The sequence below is a fragment of the Mytilus trossulus genome, chromosome 8 (assembly GCF_036588685.1).
Source record: "Mytilus trossulus isolate FHL-02 chromosome 8, PNRI_Mtr1.1.1.hap1, whole genome shotgun sequence".
Taxonomy (NCBI): Eukaryota; Metazoa; Mollusca; class Bivalvia; order Mytilida; family Mytilidae; genus Mytilus; species Mytilus trossulus.
Window position 1 is genome coordinate 58380251 of NC_086380.1, and position 14886 is coordinate 58395136.

General features: G+C 33.4%; 1 protein-coding gene across 1 annotated transcript; it reads left to right on the plus strand.

The window, feature by feature from the left end:
* The first annotated feature begins 3245 nt into the window (after nucleotides 1–3245).
* Nucleotides 3246–14566, plus strand: LOC134681197 (uncharacterized). Its single transcript, XM_063540697.1, has 4 exons — nucleotides 3246–3337; nucleotides 7820–8012; nucleotides 8793–9171; nucleotides 13931–14566. Exons 1-4 carry the CDS (start codon nucleotides 3298–3300, stop codon nucleotides 14525–14527), a joined length of 1209 nt encoding a protein of 402 aa, XP_063396767.1. The 5' UTR covers nucleotides 3246–3297; the 3' UTR covers nucleotides 14528–14566.
* Nucleotides 14567–14886: the final 320 nt, after the last annotated feature.

Consider the following 14886-nt stretch of genomic DNA (forward strand, 5'->3'; position numbering starts at 1 on the left):
ATGATAAAGGCAACAATCAAAACGTATAAACAATTCTAAAAATGGGAAGAACAAATAAAACATCAGACAACATAACCATATGCAATCAATTATAGTATTACAATCGTGATGTATATCAGACTTGAGATAGCTTCGGACAAGAGGGAAAAAATTCCAAAACTGACTTTTTTATATCATCGGAATCAGAACAGAACGAAGCAAAGTACTTTTTCGTCTATCCTTTATGTTAGAATAATGAACCTTGATACATTTTGATAGAAAAATGGATATGAGGTATGGTTGCCTTTTTTTCTTATTGAGACAATCAATTTGATCACATCATCTGCATTACAACATCTCAGAGTGATGTCATCTTAGTAACATTGCGTATCAATGTACGGGGTTAAAGTAGAAAAGCAAATGATGTATAAGAACCGCAACAGCTATATGACATAATCAGACCCTAAATGAACTGAAATTTTAGTCCGTAATGAAGTACTGCTAAATTATGTAACACTTTTTTTCAACAATTGTTGCACATGGAAAAACTTGCTTAAAATGATCTTTTAAGTTTCCACATTAATACAAACAATGTTCAGTAATCTTATCACAGCTATTTATAGTATCTGCCGAATCCCAAACAACCGCATATCATTAGCGAAAATGGAAACAAATGAACACTAACAGTGTTAGTGAGAAAGTCTGAACTGCTATTTTGTGTCATTTCTCCTTTAAGTACATGTGTAGCACTAAATTTGTTTTGTATTTGTCAATATGATGAGTAAAGACTTTTACCTCATATTTTCATACTTTTCTTCTTAAACTTGATTTCCTGACATGATTCAAAGATTTTCAGAAGAAAATAAATGTTTGTAAATTAAATAAAAGGATTTGATACCCTCATGTAGATTAATACACTATAACTCTAACATTTTATTCGATAAAATTTTGATATCAATTATACATAATATTACATGAAGTAACATAACACATCATGATTAGCAAAAGAGACACTCCAGCTAGATACTGGTATATGATGAGGTGTAATGTTTAAATAACTTTAATGTGACAACTAATGTTTTTAATAAAAATCATTTGGTTGCTGTGAAATAAAATTCAATTTTGAAATGATCTGTTTATTTTACCATTTGGTCGATAGTATTTTTTATAAGATTATTTACTTTACCTAAATAGATATAAATACATTTATCCAAATCAAAATAACAACATTAATGAACACCTTTCCAAACCCATGCAAATTCATAAAACAATGAATGTCCTTTGAATAATTTAATTTTAAGAATTTCTATTAATCAAAGATGCCAGGCTGATGATTCTTTATGTTAGAACCTTAGACATACACGTGGTCTACACTTATACTAATGGTTAACTATAATAATTCCTTTAGTACTTCAGTAAAGCCTTGATATGTATCTCTCAACTGTAAGGATTATAAATATCCAGTGACGTCAATGACGAAAAGTGACATAACGTGTAAGGCCTAGTGCAAAGGGAGTACCACATTATCTTCATGTTAGAAAAGCGTTCGTTTGTATTTTTTTTTCTTCATTATCGTGGTTTTCACTGTAGGCACATTACATATATTATCCGGCATTGAAGTAGTGAACGATGAAGTACATCAATAAAATGATGTTAATTTGCTTTTTTTAAGGACCTTATGCATGTTTTAGGGATTTTATGTCATGATCTGATAATATGTGTAATCTTCCCGATTCTGTTGTAAGATTAAAGAACATAAAGATTAAAGATGTAAATGCAAAACACACACACTGCCTTTTGTCGGTTTATCCCATTTCAATGCCTTTCCATTGGACGGAACAGCTATAGAACAAGAAGCCATTTCGCCAGGAAGGTATACATCCAAAGCGCCTGTTGCTTGGAAAACAAAAAAGTCCATGACTTACCTGGAAAAAATCCAGCAACACAGTTCTGGTATGACGGTAGCTAGTTCAATGCCAATATCAACGAATCAAAATCATGTATCTACGACTAAAGTATCAATCAATAAACACATCCAACCTTCAATTGATGTAGTGTTTTTAACAGTAAGAGAAAGGCAAGGCATTGTGCAATGCCAAGATACATGTATCGACATATTGTAGAACCGTGAATGCACATATATTATATATATATATATACAACTCGTCTAAACATCAACCCAACAATGTTAGATCTGTAAATTTGCTTTCGCAAATTTTTTGGTTCTTCCCTCGCCGGGATTCGAACCCATGCTTCTGTGATATCGTGACACCAAATCGCCTGCACTGCAGCCGTCCCGCTAGACCACACGACCACCTGGGCTCTACAAAAATAGGGCTTTCGCTGGCCGTGTGTTACCTTTCCACGTCAGTTTTAATCTAGCGGCGTACTGCAGTACATGATATATAAGGCATGAAGATGTTATTGTTACAGATCAGCTAAATTATCTATAGTAAAGGATCCTACAAATTAATGTAAGATACAGTCTAAGAAAAAAGTTATATTTATATATATATACAACTCGTCTAAACATCAACCCAACAATGTTAGATCTGTAAATTTGCTTTCGCAAATTTACAGATCTAACATTGTTGGGTTGATGTTAAGACGAGTTGTATAATAATAAAATATTCAACTGACTGATAAAAAATAAATATGTATACCAATAAAAAAAGCATACGTTAAAAAATCTAATTAGAGTGTTAAATTTGAAATATTTTAGAATTAACTGTGATATTTACAGGATGAATAATTATATTTATCAAAGTTGTACATATATCGATACAGTTTGTTTTGTTTGGTAAGGAACATGTGTTTATGCTATTTATAGAAAGGTCTGTTTGATTGGATATATAAAGTATGCGGGGAAAATTTTTTTGCACGGGTGGTTTGATAGTAGTTAAAGTCATTCGAGTCATTGCAGTCAAGTGCTCTAGATGCTTTTTTCCAAATAAATAATTATGAAAATTATTTATTTACAGGTTGATAGTCCAAGAAGAGTCGCAAATATTGATGTTGAAGTGCTAGTTAGAGACAGACAATTTTCATAATTTTCATTGATATAAAATGAATTATGTGTACTTATTACCTGAATAAAATGCACTTGACTTTTGCAAGTGGCTACTCCCATGTGAGAGTTTTGTATTATATTGATAAATGTTTTATGTTCGGTTGAGGTTACGAATTAGAACATAAGTACACAATGTTATTTATCATCTGACTAATTCTTATCAGTGTCACACTTATCCATACTTTAACGTCAGAATATTATGTAACTCTGACCTGAGACGACCATATTGAAGATCAGTCGATATAATTATGATGGTGCTTGTTATTTGGATAGCCCTTTTTATATTAGGTAGGTAACAAGTGATTATAACATTAAACAAAGGCAATTTCAAGGGTACTAACGGAATGTTAAAAAATCACAAAAATTATACAGGGAATTATAGGGACATGTTGCACGCATACATTCCGCCAACTCTCCAAGATATCATGTTTTGCAGAGGCATTTCAATTTTCAAAACTCTTCACCTTTGTCGGTTTTATTTGTAGATCCTTCTTGTGGAAATACATTTTAATTGTCCTTCATATTCATGATATAATTGATTCTATAGGTTAACACAGTGTGGGAACGGAACTGTACGGTTTTCTAATAATTTGGTCATTCGGGAGACTGTCAAGCGGTGCTCCGATATTCGAAAAATAACAAGTTGCTTGATGGAAACTTTGACGAACTCTTATGTTCCTATATAACGTTTCTGCTTCAAGTTTTGATAGCTAACACATTCTTTACGTAAATATGAACCAATAAAATAATAAGAAAGATATATGCATCGAAACGTTTTCCTTAGAATGGCGGAGCTCCGTGTAAAACAATCAAAATGGTCACACAACAGCGATCAAAAATGTCAAATAAACATCGAAATATCAATGTTTGCTACCTGGATTTTCACATGTACCTTTTCTGATATATAGTCTTACCTGTCTGAAAGTTTCAAAGCCATTGTCCCTGTAGAAATCCAAATATATTCATTTTCTCCATGTCGGATATTTTTATTGACTGTACAATCGCTCGTTAGTTGACTGTTACATCACTCGGAGCCTTCCTGTACAATCACTCGGAGCTTTTCGTTTCATCGTTTGGCCAACTAGACTACTCCGAAAGGAGGGTAACCTACTTAACCTTCTGACTTCACGGTCCAGCTAGCAAGCAAGCTAGTCAATGCATTTTGCTGTAATAGTTTCTAGTGGCATATGACTAATTATAACTCTTAAGTAGATAATGTTAAACTTCTTCTGCCACATTCATGATCAGTTTATGTTTTCCATGATACTTTTGTCATCTAAATATTTTTTAAAACTACTGCAATCCAATACAATATATGTCTGGTATGATTTTTCTCTCCTTTTTCTGTTGCGATTTTTGGTATTGTTATCGATTTTTGTTTTAACCTAAATTACACACTCAAAAGTGTTAATGATTTTTGAACGTTTTATTTGAATGGCTGCAGTCTGCATTAGCGGATCTGTTATGCGGGGAGAGGGAGTTTTTGGTGGTTGAAGCCTATTTTTTCCCGTTTTTTATAGTGTTCCGTGGTTTGGATCCCCCTTTGTAGAAAGGCGGGATCCGTACCTGGTCTGATATCGTCAATGATAGTATGATGATCCGATTATTCATCTGATTTTTATAGTTTGGTCTTGTGCTGTGATAGTTTTGGGGAGAAATGAGCGCACACAAACATTTTTACCCTTGCCAAATTCTTTATGTACCTGTTTTAAGTCAAAATCTCGTAGTTCAGTGGTTGTCGTTGGTTCGTGTCTGTCATATATGTTTTTCGTAAATTGTTTTATTATGAATTAGGCCGTCAGTTAAATTCGAAAGGTATTGATTCTTATTTTTCTTTTCGGGACCTTTTATAGCCGACTATAATTGCTTAAATCCATTTATTTTTTAACTTTGACAATCATATCACATCTCCTTATTTTTATGTTGAAAATATAAATGTGGTTTGATAAAATGTTGTTTTCCCTAAATAAAAACAACTGTTTCGTTCGTTTGTCGGATGCTATAGTTGGAAATATTAAAAATTTCCTGAATCGTGACATTGATATAAAAAAAAAATGTTGAAGAATTTTGTGTTTTCTCTGTCTTTCAGATAACAAGTCCTCTCCCATCCTTGATAAAATTTAATTTTACTGGAGCTTTTTCTACCAGTAGCTACATGTATAGCTTGTAATAAACAGACATCTCATTTGTAATTATACTACATCTTCTATCTTAATATCATGTTTATTGACATATACGTGTCTTTTCTTGGGTCAGTGGTTAGCTACCACAATTCCACATTCGAATTCCTTGTTATATCAAATTAAAAAGTGTTGGGTATGTGAAGATACACCATAAGAGAGGCTAAATTTCACGATAAAGCTTTGCTTTAAAATTTAGTTCCTCCTATGGTGTATCTACACATATAGCCAATCACTTTTTTATTTGGTAAATGACATGTGTCAAACTGATATCACAGGAAAGAAAATGTGTTACAATGTAGTTTCTTGCTAAAAGTATGAGGTATCTAACATACACCACATGACCATTTTCAATCTTCTGGTAAACCAATCAGAGGGTCGATATGGAACGGTGGTGTATGTGTCGATTCCCTCACACTTTTTCAAACAAACTATGGTACATATCAAGTTACAATATCCCGATCCTGTGCTAAAAAAATCTTTGTTGTATTGTTCAAATATGTATTTATTATTTTTCTAAAATTGCTGGTGAATAATATATTAAGTAAAATTCAAAATATGCTAATTAACTTTCCAGAGAATCTTTTCGGTATATATAAATATTTATTTTGTACGAGGATTATTTTCATTTTTATTTTAGATTAGATTCTTAACATATTTTGTACTGTCCTTTTCTTTTTGTCTTGTATACTTATTCAGTGGTTGTTTGTTTATGTGTTACATATTTGTTTTTCGTTCATTTTTTGTACATAAATAAGCCGTTGGTTTTCCGAAGTCGTTTACCATTGTTATTTTGGGACATTTTAAAGATGACTATGCGGTATGGGCTTTATTCATTGTTGACGACCGTACGGTGACCTATAGTTGGTAATTTCTGTGTCATTTTGGTCTCTTGTGGAAGGTTGACTCTTTGGCAATCATACCACATCTTTTTTTTATGTGTAGTGTACACGTTTTGTTTTTGTCTCTGATATAGTCACCTTAAAAGGGTTCCTTGATAGAATCTTAATTGTCAAAATGACTGGTTTTGTGCTTATTTTCACTTCAAATACCATAGATGAACAAATAGGACAGCAATAAACAACCAATGCAATGCATATGCAATGTATTTAATAAATTTGGCCAAGCAATTCTACAGGAAAGCTCCAAGTTATTTACAGGAAGGCTCCGAGTGATATTACAGTCAACTTGCGAGCGATTGTACAGTCAATAAAAATATCCGACATGGAGAAAATGAATATATTTGGATTTCTACAGGGACAATGGCTTTGAAACTTTCAGACAGGTAAGACTATATATCAGAAAATGTACATGTGAAAATCCAGGTAGCAAACAATGATTTTTCGATGTTTATTTGACATTTTTGATCGCTGTTGTGTGACAATTTTGATCGTTTTACACGGAGCTCCACCATTCTAAGGAAAACGTTTTGATGCATATATCTTTCTTATAATTTTATTGGTTCATTTTTACATAAAGAATGTGTAAGCTATCAAAACTTGAAGCAGAAACGTTATATAGGAACATAAGTGTTCGTCAAAGTTTCCATCAAGAAACTTGTTATTTTTCGAATGTCGGAGCACCGCTTGACAGTCTCACGAATGACCAAAATATTAGAAAACCGTACAGTTCCGTTGCCACACTGTGGTTAAGTGAATTACGGTTCAATAACCAATCCTTGCAAACAACAACGTGATAAGATAGAATATTTGTTCTGATGCCATGCTCAAATGGGTATAGAAGGGACATATGTGAATATATTGATTTGTTTTCTTCTGTAACCTAATCTAGTCTTAAAATCCTCGGTCTCGTGTAGTGACAGTAAGTATTTAAGAAATCTCCAAGAATCTAAGGTTGCATCTGATTCAGGCTACATTGAGTTTTTTGTATGGATGGAGATGGAGAGTTGTCTCATTGGCACTCATACAACATCGTTCTTTATCTATTTAAAATGATTCCTGTCTTCCTGTCAATTTGCTCATCCCGTGTTAAATGATTTTAAAGTAAAAAGACCTCTAACAGTGATAGAAAAAGATAAATTATTATATATGAAAAGTTGTTAGAATTCACAAGAACTATGTGTTTTGACTGCCAATGTTACTGCAAACAATATAGTACTAACTGACAACAAACAATAAGGAAATGAAAACAAAAAACAAAACAAAATTGAAAAAAATTCTGTCTAAATTTGTACCACTCAAAATTGATTTACTAGATTCTATATAAATGTTAACTTTAAAAATAAGGCCTATCTATCAGTAAGATACACACATTTATATGTGGATGAGAAAAGGTATTACCATATCGCTTAATCGTAGGATTTCTTTCGGTTTTAATGGAACAGAAACCTTGTCAATACATTTTAAACTCCAGATTACAATTTATATCGTCTTTGCAATCTAATCAAAAACAAGTAATATAAGTTGTTCTAATAAAAAGATTAAACTATGCTTTTATTAAACAAAGGAATTGTGTCAATGCATAAGCTGTTCACATTTTAAACTCCTCCACAGGTTATGACTACCTTGTACGTATAAGAATTGTGAATCACAGTAGTAAAAATTAGTTTATTGACACTATTCTTTTTCAGAATCGCATGTCAAAGCTATAGACTTTGCATCACCTGAAATTTTTGATCCTGTTTTTTATTCTAACAATCACCATGAGGTGATGTCACATAGTGTTAATACTCCGGAAGCTGCTAAGCAACACTGGCTTGCGCATGGCATAGATGCTGGATGGCAGGGATCGGGACAGTTCCATTCAAAAGAGTACATTGCAAGGTACATTTAACAGATACTCCCAAGACTACCTCAATACCATACATCTGATCTTAATAAAGCTAATCAATTTTCATATGATTATTATTGTCGGTATAACGTATAGCTAGATGTGACTAACTTTGTTCAAAAATCTACAACTTAAACATTAGAAGATTGAAACGGACAGACGGCAAACACTTTGGTTTATAGATGTTGTACAAATCATAAGCATTCGTAAAAACAAATGTCTTTAAAGCGGAAAATGCAGAACTAAATGGTAATAACATTTCCATTATTTTTCTTAATGGAACGTGGTTTGTTATTTTGTTTATGACTGGATATCTCTGAATAGAAGTTTGGGCATAAATACCTCGTTTGATGGTTTGGAATCATGCTTTTTGACTGATTTTAAAATGTATGATTCGGCAGCATTTTCTTTCTGTTGCAACAGAATGGAGTTGACTATATTGTATTTGAAAACTTTCAGACATCAGATTTTAGTATGATACTCCGAATTAACTTAACTTACTTAACTAGATCTTCTGTCACGTTGTGAGTAAACTCAATTTGGGACCATTATATGGACAATTTGTAACCATTATATCGACAATTGATGCCTGAAAATTAAGAAAGGCAAATAACACGACAAAACAGATTCCGTTTAAAGATAATAATCAGAAATAAGATGACTCAAATGAATAACATAAATTTGTGAAAACGTTTTTGAAATATTTACGTCTACATATATATATGCATATATGTCACAAACCGTGTTTGTAGCCTTATTTGAATCTTTTCTAGGTATCCTGACCTCACACAAGCTTTTGGAAATAATTATAGAGCCGCCATTCAACATTATCTGACATTTCACAGCTCTGAACACCGTGAGGGCTTATCAACTATTCAGGATTTTGAAGGCCGCTGGACTGCATTAAATAATGGGATATATATCGGTTCCTCTACGCGAACAGGTGGCGCTGTGGACAGTCTTACATGGAACAATAAAGAGTTTATCAACTCTTGGGATCACGGGCGTCAGATGCAGATGGCATGCAACACTAACAAATACTCCGAGTGTTACAACCCTACGGAAGCTGGTGGTGTTTGTGACGCCGGACTCCCAACAACCCACACTCATATAGATTGGATCCATGTTCATGGAAATGTAATGGAAAGCCAGGTAAGTAAATATGGTGATGCCATAAAAAATATTAACTTAATAGATCAAATGTTTTTGAACATGTCGACTTTACTTATACCACTCCTAAAAGATTGTGATATCCAATTTACCTTTTGTTTGTCTTTAATATAAATTAATATTCATATACAGTTTACTTTTTTAAATTGTTACTTGGATTGAGAGTTGTCTAATTGACACACGTACCACATCTGCCTATATCTATATAAAGAAAAAAAAAGTACGATTTGTAAAAGTTTTAAAAGAGTTGTGTACGCTTTAAGGATAAACTTTCAACGCTATGATTAAACATATAATACTCACAAAGTTCAGACTCGCGACTAAGTCCAACAGTATAAACACGCAACGTGTCAAATCATTAAGTAAAATGACATGCAGAACAACTGAAGGGAAATGGGGAAAATTACAGACAAACAAATAGAGAGCTCGAACCCCTGATTCGTATATATATACTAAAGAAATATTGACACCGAATGTTTGTGGCACAACATCCTGTCCACAAGTTAACAATTTTTTTTTTTCTGTGACGTATTAAATTTATAATAAGATCCATTTTGTTACAACCTGTGATCAATTTTATTTGGCAATCGCCAATGGCAGTCAGCAGGGTTAAAGAACATCAGTTGTTCGACCTGTTAGTCAAATGCGTTTTGTTTAAATATACTTTTTCACTCTTTTGGTCTTTTTGAAAATGTTGTTTGTGCTGTTTTTAGACCCTTCTACAACGAAATTTGTTTGACATGCACACGTATAAAAATTGCGGTTTTTATCCAACGCAGTCATAGGTTTGAACGTAGTTTTCAATTTAGACTCGTTTATATTTTTTGTTTGGGCATGTATCATATTTTCCCTCCGGTTTATATGATCCGTTCATCCTATATATTGACTCTTAAAATTCAAGAGTTAATCTAAAAATGAGGGTACTTTCTCTAAAAATGAGGGTGCTTTTTATATGGCCTTCCAAATACCGTTTCGATCCCTAACATCACTGAAGAGACATTTATTGTCGAAATCCGGATATGGTGTACTAAAGAAATATTGACACCGAATGTTTGTGGCACAACATCCTGTCCACAAGTTAACAATTTTTTTTTTTCTGTGACGTATTAAATTTATAATAAGATCCATTTTGTTACAACCTGTGATCAATTTTATTTGGCAATCGCCAATGGCAGTCAGCAGGGTTAAAGAACATCAGTTGTTCGACCTGTTAGTCAAATGCGTTTTGTTTAAATATACTTTTTCACTCTTTTGGTCTTTTTGAAAATGTTGTTTGTGCTGTTTTTAGACCCTTCTACAACGAAATTTGTTTGACATGCACACGTATAAAAATTGCGGTTTTTATCCAACGCAGTCATAGGTTTGAACGTAGTTTTCAATTTAGACTCGTTTATATTTTTTGTTTGGGCATGTATCATATTTTCCCTCCGGTTTATATGATCCGTTCATCCTATATATTGACTCTTAAAATTCAAGAGTTAATCTAAAAATGAGGGTACTTTCTCTAAAAATGAGGGTGCTTTTTATATGGCCTTCCAAATACCGTTTCGATCCCTAACATCACTGAAGAGACATTTATTGTCGAAATCCGGATATGGTGTACTAAAGAAATATTGACACCGAATGTTTGTGGCACAACATCCTGTCCACAAGTTAACAATTTTTTTTTTTTCTGTGACGTATTAAATTTATAATAAGATCCATTTTGTTACAACCTGTGATCAATTTTATTTGGCAATCGCCAATGGCAGTCAGCAGGGTTAAAGAACATCAGTTGTTCGACCTGTTAGTCAAATGCGTTTTGTTTAAATATACTTTTTCACTCTTTTGGTCTTTTTGAAAATGTTGTTTGTGCTGTTTTTAGACCCTTCTACAACGAAATTTGTTTGACATGCACACGTATAAAAATTGCGGTTTTTATCCAACGCAGTCATAGGTTTGAACGTAGTTTTCAATTTAGACTCGTTTATATTTTTTGTTTGGGCATGTATCATATTTTCCCTCCGGTTTATATGATCCGTTCATCCTATATATTGACTCTTAAAATTCAAGAGTTAATCTAAAAATGAGGGTACTTTCTCTAAAAATGAGGGTGCTTTTTATATGGCCTTCCAAATACCGTTTCGATCCCTAACATCACTGAAGAGACATTTATTGTCGAAATCCGGATATGGTGTACTAAAGAAATATTGACACCGAATGTTTGTGGCACAACATCCTGTCCACAAGTTAACAATTTTTTTTTTTTCTGTGACGTATTAAATTTATAATAAGATCCATTTTGTTACAACCTGTGATCAATTTTATTTGGCAATCGCCAATGGCAGTCAGCAGGGTTAAAGAACATCAGTTGTTCGACCTGTTAGTCAAATGCGTTTTGTTTAAATATACTTTTTCACTCTTTTGGTCTTTTTGAAAATGTTGTTTGTGCTGTTTTTAGACCCTTCTACAACGAAATTTGTTTGACATGCACACGTATAAAAATTGCGGTTTTTATCCAACGCAGTCATAGGTTTGAACGTAGTTTTCAATTTAGACTCGTTTATATTTTTTGTTTGGGCATGTATCATATTTTCCCTCCGGTTTATATGATCCGTTCATCCTATATATTGACTCTTAAAATTCAAGAGTTAATCTAAAAATGAGGGTACTTTCTCTAAAAATGAGGGTGCTTTTTATATGGCCTTCCAAATACCGTTTCGATCCCTAACATCACTGAAGAGACATTTATTGTCGAAATCCGGATATGGTGTACTAAAGAAATATTGACACCGAATGTTTGTGGCACAACATCCTGTCCACAAGTTAACAATTTTTTTTTTTCTGTGACGTATTAAATTTATAATAAGATCCATTTTGTTACAACCTGTGATCAATTTTATTTGGCAATCGCCAATGGCAGTCAGCAGGGTTAAAGAACATCAGTTGTTCGACCTGTTAGTCAAATGCGTTTTGTTTAAATATACTTTTTCACTCTTTTGGTCTTTTTGAAAATGTTGTTTGTGCTGTTTTTAGACCCTTCTACAACGAAATTTGTTTGACATGCACACGTATAAAAATTGCGGTTTTTATCCAACGCAGTCATAGGTTTGAACGTAGTTTTCAATTTAGACTCGTTTATATTTTTTGTTTGGGCATGTATCATATTTTCCCTCCGGTTTATATGATCCGTTCATCCTATATATTGACTCTTAAAATTCAAGAGTTAATCTAAAAATGAGGGTACTTTCTCTAAAAATGAGGGTGCTTTTTATATGGCCTTCCAAATACCGTTTCGATCCCTAACATCACTGAAGAGACATTTATTGTCGAAATCCGGATATGGTGTACTAAAGAAATATTGACACCGAATGTTTGTGGCACAACATCCTGTCCACAAGTTAACAATTTTTTTTTTTCTGTGACGTATTAAATTTATAATAAGATCCATTTTGTTACAACCTGTGATCAATTTTATTTGGCAATCGCCAATGGCAGTCAGCAGGGTTAAAGAACATCAGTTGTTCGACCTGTTAGTCAAATGCGTTTTGTTTAAATATACTTTTTCACTCTTTTGGTCTTTTTGAAAATGTTGTTTGTGCTGTTTTTAGACCCTTCTACAACGAAATTTGTTTGACATGCACACGTATAAAAATTGCGGTTTTTATCCAACGCAGTCATAGGTTTGAACGTAGTTTTCAATTTAGACTCGTTTATATTTTTTGTTTGGGCATGTATCATATTTTCCCTCCGGTTTATATGATCCGTTCATCCTATATATTGACTCTTAAAATTCAAGAGTTAATCTAAAAATGAGGGTACTTTCTCTAAAAATGAGGGTGCTTTTTATATGGCCTTCCAAATACCGTTTCGATCCCTAACATCACTGAAGAGACATTTATTGTCGAAATCCGGATATGGTGTACTAAAGAAATATTGACACCGAATGTTTGTGGCACAACATCCTGTCCACAAGTTAACAATTTTTTTTTTTCTGTGACGTATTAAATTTATAATAAGATCCATTTTGTTACAACCTGTGATCAATTTTATTTGGCAATCGCCAATGGCAGTCAGCAGGGTTAAAGAACATCAGTTGTTCGACCTGTTAGTCAAATGCGTTTTGTTTAAATATACCTTTTCACTCTTTTGGTCTTTTTGAAAATGTTGTTTGTGCTGTTTTTAGACCCTTCTACAACGAAATTTGTTTGACATGCACACGTATAAAAATTGCGGTTTTTATCCAACGCAGTCATAGGTTTGAACGTAGTTTTCAATTTAGACTCGTTTGTATATATATATATATATATAACGATTTGACTACTTCTACTAAGTATTATTGCAAAATGTCCTGCAAAGATTATGATGCATACTAGTACATAATTTTGCGTTTATGCAAGTCGGCAATGTACAAAAATGCTGAACTTTCAGGAAAATGCAAAACGGAAAGTCCCTAATCAAATGGCAAAATCAATTGATAAAACACATCAAACGAATGGACAACACATGTACTATTCTTGACTCGGGAGAGACATTTACAAATATAGAAAATGGTGGATTGAACCTGGTTTTATAGCGCTAAACCTCTCACTTGTACGACAGTCGCATCAATTTCGGTTATATTGACAAGGATGCATGAACAAAATGTCACAAACAAGGGGGACAAAAACAACACGGACCCTATCAAAAACTAAGGATGATTTCAGAAGCTACGGAAGTAGGAGCAGCATATATTTATATTTGATTCATAATCTTTTGACAGGTTCGTCCAGCATTTTGGAAACCAGTTAAGCCTACATCAGGAACACAACATGATTGTCATTATGGACCATTGTGTCCAGCACACCACGGCTACCATACAACATACGAATATCCTTTCCACAAGAAGATTACAATAGGAACACATGGCATCAATAATTGTTTTGAATTTTTATCAAATTTTACGATAGGCGGAAACTGGCCTCAAGACGATTCAAGATTGTTGATTCAGATGGAAGCCCCTGCAGTTTATATGACATATGAGTTTACCAAACAATTCACGTTCAATCCATCCACAAGGCTTGCTGAAAATTACCATAACAAGCATTTACCCTTTATTCTAGCAACAACAGACCACAACTACGCACTTGGAGCGTATACTCCTCAAGGACAGGATACAGATATACATGAAAACTACGACAGCCATTTATTCAAAAATTTAAATTTCGCTAGTACAACCTCAAAGTTCAATATCGTTTTCTACAAGAGACCTCATGGTACAGGGGTTCGGCAGTATGTTTACAGAACTTACTTCTGTGTCGGAACATTAAATGACGTCACTAGTTGTTTGCATAAGATTATGACGGCTGTTCCAAAATAAAATTATGCTGGGGTACAATAAAGCGTTCAGTGAACATGACTTGTTAATTCACTATTAATTTCAATAAAACCAGAAATAAGTCAATTATAGTGAAAAATCCATAAGGTATAATAAATTGAGCTTTGAGAAGAGACAAAACAAAAACACAGTGTCTAAAATTATAGCAAAAAGTCCAAATAAACATGTATGGCGTTCATTATCACTGAACTAGTATATATTTGTTTAGGGGCCAGCTGAAGGACGCCTCCGGGTGCGGGAATTTCTCGCTACATTGAAGACCTGTTGGTGACCTTCTGCTGTTGTTTTTTATTTGGTCGGGTTGTTGTCTCTTTGACATATTCCCCATTTCCATTCTCAAT

Coding starts and splice junctions, on each gene's coding strand:
- LOC134681197 (XM_063540697.1), top strand. CDS start 3,298: ATGATGGTGCTTGTTATTTGGATAGCCCTTTTTATATTAG. Junction 8,013..8,792: donor TCAAAAGAGTACATTGCAAG/GTACATTTAACA, acceptor AATCTTTTCTAG/GTATCCTGACCTCACACAAG. Junction 9,172..13,930: donor GAAATGTAATGGAAAGCCAG/GTAAGTAAATAT, acceptor ATCTTTTGACAG/GTTCGTCCAGCATTTTGGAA.